Source organism: Mauremys mutica, chromosome 6, assembly GCF_020497125.1.
Source record: "Mauremys mutica isolate MM-2020 ecotype Southern chromosome 6, ASM2049712v1, whole genome shotgun sequence".
Lineage (NCBI taxonomy): Eukaryota > Metazoa > Chordata > Testudines > Geoemydidae > Mauremys > Mauremys mutica.
Genome location: NC_059077.1, coordinates 92,614,903 through 92,628,737, shown reverse-complemented (window position 1 = coordinate 92,628,737; position 13,835 = coordinate 92,614,903). Strand labels below are relative to the sequence as shown.

The window sequence follows — 13,835 nt, the reverse complement described above, 5'->3', positions numbered from 1 at the left end:
ACAAAAGTCAACCACTCTTACAGGGCGTGGGACTGTCTCATGGAAAGTAGTGACCATGAAAAGAACTTAGAGATAGTCAACTGAATGTGAGCTCCCAGTGCAGTGCTGTGGGATCCTTGGATGTGTAAATAGGGGACTATTGAATGAGAGTCAGGAGATGCTCTCTCCCATTGTAATTCAGTTCTGGTGTCAACCCTTCAAAAAAGATATTGGAAAGGATTCAAAAGGAGCCACAAGAATTATTCAAATTCTAGGAAAATCTGCCTTACAGTGAAAAATTTAAGAGGCTCAATCTAGTTAGTTTATCCAAGAGAAGGTTAAGAGGAGGTGACTTGAGAAATCTTTTAAAATCTAGATTGGGAGACTTTGTAAAGTGGAGGCTCTAAAAAAAGCAATGGATTTGTTGAAGAGTTTACTAGGTAAATTTCTTTGGGTTGGGTTATACGGGAGGTCAGATTAGATTATCATAATGGTCCCTTCTTGCCTTAAAATCTGTAAAATTATGAAGAGTTTAGTGTGCTTTTGTGTTCATATGCTTGTTTCAAGATGATATTTATTTGATTTGTAGCTATTCCTTCATCAGACTTTTGAACTGGTTGAATTTTGCACCCTAAATAGAGTTGTGCCTGATCAGTACTTGGCAGACTTCCAAGGAAAGGCAAGGTGTTGTAGGAAGAGGTGTTGATTCAGTAGGTGACACTATTCTCTGAGTTCTACCTTAATCAGTTCATTAATACCGTAGTGAGCACTGGATTCCTTGAGGTCCAGTCATCTTCTGATGAGATCTAAAACCAGGTCCTGACTACTTGCATTATTAGAGATCTCATTGCTCTCTTTACAAGAGCAGAAGTATTAATCCTGGAATTTAGGCCATTTCCAATACAGCTAGTTACATTCTGCCTGCCTAAATGTATTCTGTGTGTCTTAAAATAAATGACACATTGACTGGAATTTTCCAAGTATCTATCTAAAGGAGAATTCCATTTACGCCCCTTTTTAAAAACCAAACATTCCGTCATGTGGAATCATGCTGAAATCTGCATCCCTTCCTCCCCTTCATTGTTTTTCAGCAGTATTGGAATCTTTATATCCACAGCAAAGACTTGTGTCTACCACTCGAGCTATGGAGTAACTGGTAGAAGAAGTAGGCTGGTATCCTCTGTGAATATTAGAAGTGGGATGAGATGCCTATTTTGTCAATAGTTTTCACAGCTATTTAATAGAGAAAAAGTGAGACTTGGGAACCCTGGGTTGAATTCCAAGTTTTGGGGGTGAGGGCAGTGTGCTGTAGTGGTTAGACCCTTCCCCTCTAGCATGTCCCACCATGAGCTTGTCCCTTGCTGTCCTGTCCTCCCAGCTTGTCCCTCTCTGCTTCTACCCTCCTCCTTGCTCCTCTCACCCTATGTTCTAGTCAGGCTATTTTAGTACAGCAAGGGAGACCAGTGAGTGCACAAAGAGAGACAATCTCCCTGCTCTCGGTACCACTGTCTCATACTACAAGTGACCCTTGGCTTCAGTGATGAGCAAATGTAGAGAAATTCTGCTTGGCACTTGCAGCCCTGGGCTGCATCATGCTAAGGGTAGACAGAATCTTCAGAGAATTTAGCTGCCAGACTCTTGTAAGCCTCTACTGAGCATATGAAAGTGGTGATTTTTCCAGAGGCGTATACCCCTAAATTTGAGGGATTTTTTGTGGGGACAATGAAAGGTTCCTATGTGACCACAGGGGTGTCACCACTGTGCCTACTCAGCCCTCTGCCAAATTTCAAGTTATTGCTCCGAAGCTTCTCAGTTAAAGAGTTATACGTTTTTTACATTTGGAAAACAGCATATTTTTTTCCTTGAACTTGTTCTCAGAAATAGTTGAACTGCTTTTGCTGAAACTTAAAATCAAGCAACCACCCAGCCTGGAAAATTTTCAGCCTGAATGGTTAGTTTGGCATAGTTATCTGCCAAAGTTGCAAATAATTGAAAACAGGAATATATACTGAAAAGTGTATCTGTGTAAAACATAACTGATGACGTTGGAGGGTGATATATTGTGTGATATTAAATGCTGGGTGCTTCATTGTGGTCCCTTGTCCTGAATGTCAAGGAAGATTTTCAATGCAGTACCAGCTGGCGGAAAAAAGTCTTAATTTTCTTCATCGCAGTCATCAGAGAACAGATGCACATTCAGATGCATATTTATGTTAGAGGAACTTAATTTTGTGCCTGTGATGTTCATATCTCCTTTGTCACCATCTAATTAATTGGAGATCCTAAAACATTCAATTTTAGAATTGCTCTCTTATCCCCCTCCTTCCTATATCTGCACTGAAGTTACAGTCCTTAGCATTGCACTTTATAGATCTTTTCATAGAACTTGTAATACATTTACTATCTCATTGGATCATTTTATTACATTTCCCTTTGGTGCCCCCGGCAGTGTGTTTTCCCTACAGCTTTGTACAGTCCAATTCTGAAATAATGGGGCTTCCATTTCCTTTGGAGATTAATCAACAGTCTAGCAGATATTACTATTAAGGAAATGCTTCCTGCTATTTAGCTCATTCATTTGTTGAGTTTTATATCATCACTACTTTGGACCACCCTAAACAACTCTCTCCTGCCCTGATGTTTCCTTCCTTTGTTTTCTTGTAGAGTTTATATTATCCCTTAGGTTTCTTCTGGCCATGTATTTACATATTTAGTTGTGTTAATCTTTTTCTCAGTCAAATCTTGGCTCCTGTGAAAAGGATTGATATGAATTCACAGTATAGAAAAGGATTGAAGTGAGAGTATGGTGTTAAATAAGTTACAAAATATAAATCAGAAATACTAATGATCACAGTAAAGATGAGATGAATAGATACTACTTCATTACAGGGTGGCTATCCCACTTCCTTAGATGGGGTGTTTACAATTGTCTATTCTTACATGCCCGTTTATTTTCTGAAAATAAATTCCCTTTTGATTGTCTCTGAAGGAGAAGTGAGAAGGCTACATGGATTAATTCCATTAACATGGAACCATCCAACCATTGTTCCAACACTGGGTGCTGGCCTGTTAGTCTTGGCATCTATCGTGTTTGCCCTCCTGCTCCCAATATCTCCTTTTCCAGATGCTTTAGAGAGTGTCTCTCCAATCTCTGTCTCCCCACCCCTGTGCTATGAAGAGGCTGGGCTCTACTGCTGCAGTAGGCAGCTATTTTAACAATCGTAACCCAGTTGTTGAGAGAAGAGAATTATAGGTTTTTGTAACTTTAGCTGATAGCATACAGGTCACCTTGGTATCTAAATGATTGGTGCCCTTTTGGCAGGAGCATTTTGTAATGCTCTTTATTGCGCTAAGTGGCTCAGTTTAAGAACAAGAATACATTCCTTCTACTAAAGCTTAGACAGCCTTCACATATCCTGTCACTGTTTTTGCTGCGTAAGTTTGAACCCTGATGCAACTAACTGCAGTATCTTCTATGGTAAATTTAGGAAAACAGAAAAACAAGGCCATCCATTATTTCTGATCCCATTCCATCTAATTTGAAAAAGAAACATCATATGCCTTATACCCACTTGTTCCTAATAAATGAAACCTTCATGTTGCTATAGAGGGAGGACAACCCCTGACTTGTGTTTTTTGACTTTATATGGCAATGTCTTTTCTTAATGTGTTTGTGGTGTTTTTAATTGAGTTGGTTATTGCAGAGAATTGTCCAGATCAGAACCCTCGTCTTCAGAATTGGAACCCTGGACAAGATACTGGAAAGAGAGTTATCATCAAAAAGGGGGATTTGTTTCGTCTGAATATGGATGCTACAGTGCATTCTATAGTCATACAGGATGGAGGTGTGTAATGGCAAAACAAGCCATGTGCTTCAATCAACTGTTATGTCCCATTTTTAACACGTTTCTGATTTATGTCCAAAGCACATTAGACAGGTGTAGGTGAGTGTGACAGTGTTGGGTGGGAGGGAAGTTGGCATATGCAAACAAACATATACTTCCCTTTCCCCATTCAGGTGTTATCAAAACACTTGCTCTTCTTCATTAGTAATGTGTGCAGAAACCAAGCAATGAAATGTGAGAACGTTATTTGCATTTCATTTGAAATATTTAGTGAAAAACTTTGAAAATTAGCATTTGTACTTTTAAAAAATGGGGCTCTTTTACTCTGATGGTTCTGTTCTTTTAGGAACGTTCAGAATTGAACATCATTCCAACAAATACTTTTGCATTGAAAATGTACACTATTTTAAAATCTTGGATAGTCCCCCAAGGGTCAGTCCTAGGACCAATCCTATTCAATTTATTCATAAATGATCTGGAGAAAGGGGTAAACAGTGAGGTGGCAAAGTTTGCAGATGATACTAAACTACTCAAGATAGTTAAGACCAAAGCAGATTGTGAAGAACTTCAAAAAGATCTCACAAAACTAAGTGATTGGGCAACAAAATGGCAAATGAAATTTAATGTGGATAAATGTAAAGTAATGCACATTGGAAAAAATAACCCCAACTATACATACAACATGATGGGGGCTAATTTAGCTACAACGAGTCAGGAAAAAGATCTTGGAGTTATCGTGGATAGTTCTCTGAAGATGTCCACGCAGTGTGCAGAGGCGGTCAAAAAAGCAAACAGGATGTTAGGAATCATTAAAAAGGGGATAGAGAATAAGACTGAGAATATATTATTGCCCTTATATAAATCCATGGTACGCCCACATCTCGAATACTGTGTACAGATGTGGTCTCCTCATCTCAAAAAAGATATTCTAGCACTAGAAAAGGTTCAGAAAAGAGCAACTAAAATGATTAGGGGTTTAGAGAGGGTCCCTTATGAGGAAAGATTAAAGAGGCTAGGACTCTTCAGTTTGGAAAAGAGAAGACTAAGGGGGGACATGATAGAGGTATATAAAATCATGAGTGATGTTGAGAAAGTGGATAAGGAAAAGTTATTTACTTATTCCCATAATACAAGAACTAGGGGTCACCAAATGAAATTAATAGGCAGCAGGGTTTAAAACAAATAAAAGGAAGTTCTTCTTCACGCAGCGCACAGTCAACTTGTGGAACTCCTTACCTGAGGAGGTTGTGAAGGCTAGGACTATAACAATGTTTAAAAGGGGACTGGATAAATTCATGGTGGCTAAGTCCATAAATGGCTATTAGCCAGGATGGGTAAGAATGGTGTCCCTAGCCTCTGTTCGTCAGAGGATGGAGATGGATGGCAGGAGAGAGATCACTTGATCATTGCCTGTTAGGTTCACTCCCTCAGGGGCACCTGGCATTGGCCACTGTCGGTAGACAGATACTGGGCTAGATGGACCTCTGGTCTGACCCGGTACGGCCTTTCTTATGTTCTTATGAAAATGACCACTTTGAGTTGTGAAGTTGTCTGGTGCTAAATGACTAACATTTTTGCACATCTCTACTGGTAACATGCTTAGGCTCTGTAGCATATCTCGGTGTGTTAAGAGTAATGTGTTGTGATGTTTTGGGGACTAGACAGATCAGTCAGAGGTTCTGTCACTGCCTGTCTTGGAAATTTTGGGGGACTTTGTGCTGTGCAGCTAAAGTTCCGTTCCCTGACACCCAGTAGCCAGCTCACAAACAAAAGGTCTCACCAGCCTAGTTACTCTTTACAGGGTGACACCAACAGCTCTTCCAGTCCCGAGTTTTCCCAAATACCTGTTCCTCAAATTCTTAATTACTGGACACTCAGACTGTTTCCCTGTGGCTCGTCACCCCTGAAGGCCTGAAACTGTTCTCTGCTACCCTAGGCATATGCACTCCACACAGTTTGCACAGCAGCAACCTGCCTGGGATAAAACTAAATATTTTTTTAAATAAATGCAGATTCAAAGATGAATTAGTAGGGGAAGGCAGACATATACAAGTCACATGGAAAATCAACATAAAAAGGCAACCTCAGGCTTTTGCACGTTCATATTAAAGATAAAATCCCTTTTCTAATAAGAGTTACCTGTTGCCTTAAAGCAATTCTTCCCCACCCCCAAAAGCTATTCCCCCTTGAGTCTGTTCCCCAAGTTCTGGATTAAAACCCCCTCAATTCAAAGCCTTCTTTTTTAAAAGGCTTCTTTAATCCCCCACTCCTCCTGCCCATCGTGGTGACTCATGGTTAATCAGTGTGGGGAGCCAGGATGTTCTTTTCAGTTTCAAATTGTCTCACTGTCTTTCCCTTAACTCTAATGGTCCATCATTGTCTTTTTCTGGGCTGGACAATGGATAGTTTCTTGAGGCGGGGTTTTGTATAAACAACAGGCTTGGAAGATGCCCCTCCCTGCTTAACTACTCACTGCCCTGCTGAAAGATAGCTGAAGTGCACCACAGACTGAGCAGTTTTCTACATACACAAATATGTAAATTCATACCCACAGCCTGTGTACATTACAAGCTTTCATAAAAGACCTTACCTGATGTGTGTTTTTTATAGTACAATAATACAGTATGCAGTCAGTTGTTTTAACTGTTCATTGCTGGAGTTTAAACCTTCTCTTTGCCCCTTGGGATGTCTGGACCCTGGTTGTCACACACACACACCACATGCAAGCTGCCCACAGCAGCCAATGTGCCTGTATGGTGGTGTCAAAAACAACAAGGAGTCTGGTGGCACTTTAAAGACTAACAGATTATTTGGGCATAAGCTTTCGTAAGTAAAAAACCACTTCTTCAGAACAGATTAGCAATTATCATTCTTAATAAAACTATAAGACGGCTTGTCAAAATGTCATTATACTAGAAGTTACAATTCTGTTCCAGTTAGATTTTAACATATGACTTCCTATAAAACCCATTTCCCTTTCCTAAATCCATTTAGAAACCAAAATGATTTAACTTCCACTAATGTTTAGGTTTTTTTTTTTTATTGCAAGGTTTGGCTTACACTTTTTTTTTAAAGCAAAATCTGTTTATTTAAAACATAACTTAATACTGAAATATTATTTCCTATAGGATTGCTTGTCTTTGGTGATGATAAAGATGGATCCAGAAATATCACTTTGAAAACTCGCTTTATCCTGATAAAGGATGGTGGAGCGCTTCATATTGGAGCACAGAACTGTCGCTATAAATCCAAAGCAACTATAATCTTGTATGGCAAATCAGATGAAGGTGATCATGTGCCAACATTTGGCAAAAAGTTTATTGGTGTTGGCTCTGATGGAACACTGGAATTGCATGGGACTCAGAAGTTATCATGGACTTTGCTGTCCAAGACTATGTATTCCTCAGGGCTGGCCTCAGGTTCTTATGCATTTGAAAGGAATTTTTCCCGAGGGCTAAATGTGAGAGTGATTGACCAGGACACAGCACAAGTTTTGGTTGTTGATAAGTTTGATACCCATGAATATCAAAACGAAAGCAGGAGACTTCAGGATTTTTTAAAAGGTCAGGATCCTGGCCGCATTGTTGCTATTGCTGTGGGAGATTCAGCTGCTAAAAATCTCCTGGACGAAACCAGATTCACTATTCAAAATCTTCTGGGAAGTAAGCTTGTCAAAGGATTGAGTTACAGGTAAATAATTTTGTTTTCACTTCAAATCCACTTAGTCCCACTAGATGTAGATATCCTGTGAACAGGGATTTGTGAAACCTTAAGAAAGTATGCTATTTTTTTCACAATCTAACACTGTTCACCCTAGATCTGTCCTCCAAAGCTCTGCACACTGGTACAGTATGCAAATAATTGTCTTATTTACGGGTAATCCCTTGCAGAAGTATTGAGGAGGATTAATTAGTACATTATTTAACAGTGTAAAGGCCTGTAAGTGCTTATTATAACACTTATAGCTGTGTATATATAGTGAATTTTAACACGTACTCCTAGTGCACCAATCTTCATAACTTTTTAAATATAATTGTATGTTAAATATAGTGCATGTTTTCAGAATTTGTCTTTCTTTTAAGTGCACAAATCAAAAGCAGTTGTTGGCATCTGATGCATGTTACTAATACCTCTGGGATAAAAAGTGACAAATTAGAAACCAAATTCAAAAAAGGGGCCCTAATCAGACCAAACAAACTTAACTTCCTCCCTGCCTCACAGAAAAGAGAGAGAGTAAAAAGTGATACAGACAGCTGCTGCATTCTTCTGTTGTCAGCACTTTTCTCTGGCAATTAATAAGAAACCAATATTTTGACACTGCATCTGCTTGGCATCTCAACTTCTCCTTCATCATGTGGTCTCTACAGATCACAATTCCCGGCCCCCTGGTGGTGGAACCCATTTGAAAGTGTGTTGTAGCCTATTAGGGAGTGTGCATTCGAAAGCCAAGGATATAAAATCTCTGAGTCTCCAGCTGTGTCTGTTCCTCTTTTTATGATAGCTTGAGTAGAACCCAATCTCCAGCTTGCATTGGGATTTGTTAGAATAATATTATTGTTAAAATATTTATCTAATAGTAAGTCAATAGTGTGTCTTTGGTTTTGTGTCTTTGTGCGCCCTCCCCCTCCCACCGTCACATCTCCATATTCAGACTTTGTCTATTATGCTCCCTCTGCTTCAGCAGTTCTGGAAAAATGTCAGGGTTCCAACTTCTTGCCTTGACAAAATACCATTTAGTGTTTGTTGTCCTAGAAATATCCTTGTGACTTGGGTGCCTTTTTAAAGGCCTTTCCTGCAAGAAAGAACCCTCTGAAACCTCAGAGAAGGATCTAGTCACCTGGGACTGGGAGGCTTTCCTAAGTCTGGATTCTAGCCTCAGAAGTTTTTATAGGATCAGCAAATGTGGGGGCAGTAGAGCATACCATAATATGCACCAGGCCCCTGGATACAGTAGAGACTCAGTCAGAGGTTGGTTGTGCCCTTGTGTAGACAGACACCTGGGATCCTACATCTCTTCCTGTGAGCATGAAGTGATTGGAGGAGGACCCCTCGGATTCAAGGTGCCCAGATCTGTCCTGTGACCTACTGGGGTGTGCGGGATGGGGGAGGGTTGTACCTCCTCATTTGTATCAGCATTTGTTCATCTGAAATTGAGAAATTCCCTATCTCATGTGCCGGGAGGGAGCAGGAGGTTTTTCCCCCCATTCCTCCCCTTCTTGATTCCTGGCTGCTTTCACAGGTAGGCTGAGACTCCCTTCTTAATAAAATTCTGTTTCCCATTCTCCCAGCGGCAGAAGACAGTGACAGTCCATGTCTCTTCTGCTGGCACTCGCAAGTAATAGTCACTCATGTCTCATGTCAGTTTAAAAAAAAAAAAAGCAAAGTTAAGATGACTTCCCTCCCACACAAAATAAGAGATCTTCAGTCTGACAGTATCTCTTTGAATGTTCTTTCTGTTAAATGCTTATTTTGACTTGGATAGTGAGGCTATAGAAAGACATGTTCAGTGTAACATTCTTTGCATCATTGTGATTAGATTAGAATACAGCAGTTATGGGATTTAACCTGTAAAAATACTTGTTTTAAAAAAAAAAAGTCTATGCTTATGAATAAACTAGTGTCTGGGTTGAAGGTTTTAATTTTTGCCTTTAATTATGAATGATTGGCCATCCAGCAAGCTGACTGGCTGGCACAGATTCTGTTTGGTATAATAGGGTATTTATCAGAATTAGATTTTTAATCATCTAATTAGTAGTCCTAGGAATAAGGATTGCTGACTTAGTGATGTGACCATGCTTGATTTGAGTCTCAGAGCTACAATAGGATTTTTGTCTCAAACCGATGATTGAGAGTGCTAACTATGCAAGTAATAAACATAGCATGGAACAGTGAATGCTTACTAAAATGTTATCCCTTTTTAACAGGTTTTGCTATGTGTACAACATCGTACTCCAATTTCAATAGCTTGCAATACTCTTTTTAAAAAAAATTACTGGAAAGTTTGATTCAGGTGTCTGTGATATTGGAGTACGTAGGGGTGTAGTGAGGAAGAGGAATCTCAGAATAATTGTGCTTATAAATTCCAATAAGTCAGACCCCAGTTTTGATTAAAGGGCAGAACACATGAAGAAACGCAGGGGTTAACGATGAAGGAAAGCACATTATATGAGAGGATATGTAGTGAAAGTGGCGAAGTAGAGCGTGGAAGTCTGGGCTTCTGTTTCAGTCTCCTGTTTGACTCACTGTGGCCTTGGACAAGTCATTTAGGGGGGGTCAGTGTAAAGTGTATGTACTGTATATGTATACATTTAGCTAAAAACTTCCCCCTGTTAATACTGCGAGTTCCGCTTCAGTAGTGGATTTGGCATTATGGAGACAGGTCTCCAGGCTGGTTAGAGCAGGTTTGTCTGAAAGCCTTAACTGCTATACTCTAGCACTACCATAGTAGGAAACTTTAGTGTAGACAAGGTCTGAATCGCTCTGTACTTTGTTTTATGCACAAAATAACACTTGTTACATGATCTTGTGGTTTGTAAAATACTTTGAGGACACTGGACAAAGTATTAACAATATTTTTCTGAAATCTGGAATCCTAAAAAAAATAAAGCAAGAAGAGGAGGAGGCCGGGGGGAGTAGAAATGAGTGGGGAGCATTTTCCAGCCTGCATATGGGAACAACCAAATATCTTCAATTATCTCTTGCATGAGGAGGTCCCATTCTTCTATTGCATTTTGGAATTATATTTTTAAAGAGTTTTGGAAAAGAAGCAAAAGAATAAATGTTTGTTGTATACAGTGTCTGTTTGCAAAGAATTTAATTTAAGAGGATTTTTTTTTTTTTTTTTTTTTGCAGGCAAGCCTGGGCTTTAGTTGGTGTTATAGGTGGTGGAAATTCCTCCTGTAATGAATCTGTGAGAGACTATGAAAATCATAGCACTGGGGGAAAAGCTCTTGCTCAAAGAGAATTTTTCACAGTGGATGGTCAGAAGTTTGCTGTGAGAGCTTTTAGTGAATGGAATGAAGGTAGGAAAGTTTATTTGTGTGTGTTTGTTTTTTCCCTAAAATCTTCATAGGCAAAATTGTTTTAAAAAAACAATGTGTATTGATTATTTTCTAGAACAGTTTTTATTAATGCAAGCTAACTTCCTAATTACTGCAATTATTTTTGTCTGTTTACCATTAATGTTGCCTAACTTTTGGATGAAATACATTCCCTTGTATTTTGATTTGTATCAAAAATGAAAACTTTAAAATGTAAATCTCCTTCTCTGCTTCGGTGCTGTGGGCATCCAACATACCATCCAGGGGACACAGGAAACTGTATCCTTAATACTTAAATTAAAGAACTTAGTTATACAAGCATCCTGGAGAAATACTAAAACCTAAAATCACCTACTGGAGGCTGGAGATCTGACAGGCTTGTGGGTTTTTATACACCTCTACCCCGATATAACGCGGTCCTCGGGAGACAAAAAATCTCACTGCGTTATAGGTGAGACCGCGTTATATCAAACTTGCTTTGGCCCCCCCGTTCCTTGTTCCCTGACCGCCCCCTCCAGAGACCCCCATCCCTAATCACCCCCAGGACCCCACCCCCACCCAACCCCCCTGTCCCCGACTGCTCCGACCCCTATCTCTCCCACCCCCTGACAGGCACTCACCGGCAGCAGCGGGAAGCGGAGCAGCCTGGCCCCAGTCGGCTCCACTCCGCCACCTCCCAGCCATGGTGCTCTGCTTCCTGCCGCAGGTGAGTGCGGAGAGGTTGGGGAAAGGACGCCCTCCCATACTCACCTGCGGCAGGAAGCTGGCAGAGTGGAGCGGGTTGGGGCCGGGCTGCTCCGCTTCCGCCACTGCTGGTGAGTGCGGGGGGATCCCATCCCCCAAACACCCTCCCCCGAGCAACACGACTGGGGCTGAGGCGAGGGAAGCAGAGCAGGTTGCTCCTGCCCTCCCCAATCCCCTGGGCCAGTCTGGGACTCTGGGGCCCCCAAAGATGCCCTCCCACAGCTCCTGCCCCCCAGACCCTGGTGGGAGGAGCCCTGGATCGCCCCCGAGACCCTCTGCCCCTTATCAAACCCCTCGGCCCCAACCTGGCCCAGCACCCTTAACACACTGCACAGAGCAACGTGTCAGAGCTTTACCACCTTGTATGCAAGCCCGCCTTATATCGGGGTAGAGGTGTATATCTTTTCCATGTTTGCCTTTTTGGTTTCTTATCTTTAGTCTTAATAGAATATTGTGTTAATTGTTGTTGTTGCTTGTGATGTTTGGAGAATTCTTAAGCATTGCTGATTTTATTTTTCACAAAAGTGTCTCTGATTAGTTGGATTATTCTGACATGCATACTTCTGACAGTCTGTTGGTCTGGTAGTAGTCAGTATCTGAACACACACGAATATTTTTGGTGGTGTTGAATCCTTAACTGCTTTTCTTATTCTTAGTTCCATGGCCTTGGTGCTGATTAGAAAAAGGAAATTGCTTCTGATGTCAAATTCCTTGGCAATAAATGTTATCGGTACTAGGAGTTCACTGTCATCTTTTATGATGCTAACCCTCAATCTTATCATTATTTCTTTTAGAAAACAAAAATGATTGCAGGTCACTGAGTCTGGTGGCTGTTTGCAGCCTAGTTTTGATCAGGAAAATCTTCACCAAGGCCTGTGACCTATAAATATCCGCAAGTCCCCTTGTACTTTGTGAGGGCATTGTAGGATCCCCATTAAATATATGGCTCTGCCTTGATGTAGCATCTTTGTCATGGGTAGTAAAGGCCTTTGTGTTCATCACAAAGCCAAGGAATACACCTCTACCCCAATATAATGCGACCTGATATAACACGATTTCGGATATAACACGGTAAAGGAGTGCTCTCGGGGGGCGGGGCTGCGCACTCCGGTGGATCAAAGCGAGTTCGATATAACGCGGTTTCACCTATAACGCAGTAAGATTTTTTTGGCTCCCGAGGACAGCGTTCTATCGAGGTAGAGGTGTATCTGTCTCTGGGTATGTCTACACTACCCATGTTACATCGTGGCCGCAGCAGCTGGGGGAGAGCTCTCCAGCGATTAAAAAATAACCACCTCGAACGAGGGGGTTGTTGACTCCTGGTGATAAAGCACTGTCTGTATCAGCGCTAAAACTTTTGTCGCTTGAGGGGGTGTCTTTTCACCCCCCCAAATGACTAAAGTTTTATTGTTGAAAGTGGCAGTGTAGACACAGCCCAAGCCTCTATACTGGAGCTCTGATAGATTTTTGGATTTACAAAACTCTCCTCTTAACCAGTGGCTCAGTACAGTCACATTCGTCTGTTTGCAGTTTGGTCTTTGTCCTTTAATATTCTTGGACTAATTATCAGACTGAAGGGATACCCATGCAGATAAGGTCTACTGGACTTATGAGATAGATATGCTTGGGGGATTAGTTTTTCAAGGTCAGGGATACCCTAACTGGTTATGTTAGTGTTAGATGCTGTTCTTCAGCTGATTATCCAGGATGTTTGCCATGAAAGGTCTATCTCCCAATAAGTTTTTGTTCTTTGTTTATCCCTTGTTATTGTCTGAGTTTGCATTCCTCAGGGATCTTCCCTACTCCAGTTCCATAAATATATGGAACTGTTAATTTCCTAAGAATGGTTCTCTTAAATTGTCCAAGAAGTTATGGAGCTCCAGACTCTCTCTTTGTCTGGTCATATTTTGGGGGTCACTAAACTCCCATTTCACCACACTTTCTCTTCCAGAGTCCTGCTTACTTCTTTTAAACATCACTTCTCTGCCAGGCAGTTCACTTCCCTGGCAGCTTTCAGAAAACTAATTTAGTTTCTAGCATCATACGTTTGGGAACAACTGAATTAACTTATCACTTTTAAAGTGAAGGAGTTTCACATCTTTTTCAGTCTAACAAGATCTAAATTTAAAAATACCGGTAGTTCTTTTTATGATGTTTTCCCTCACTGCGAGGGCTACTATGTATCTTTTATTCTTTTTGAGATTATACTCTTATGGGTGATGGGCAA

The 13,835-nt window shown here is 40.8% G+C and overlaps 1 protein-coding gene across 3 annotated transcripts in view; it reads left to right on the top strand.

Moving 5' to 3' along the window:
• Positions 1 to 13,835, top strand: part of CEMIP2 (cell migration inducing hyaluronidase 2) — a 67,177-nt gene that overhangs the window by 22,562 nt on the left and 30,780 nt on the right. For all 3 annotated transcript variants that reach the window (XM_045021648.1, XM_045021651.1, XM_045021650.1), the window contains 3 exons: positions 3,684 to 3,824; positions 6,953 to 7,514; positions 10,677 to 10,846. In XM_045021648.1, the coding sequence (XP_044877583.1) occupies positions 3,684 to 3,824; positions 6,953 to 7,514; positions 10,677 to 10,846 (873 nt within the window). The remainder of the gene's footprint in view (positions 1 to 3,683; positions 3,825 to 6,952; positions 7,515 to 10,676; positions 10,847 to 13,835) is intronic.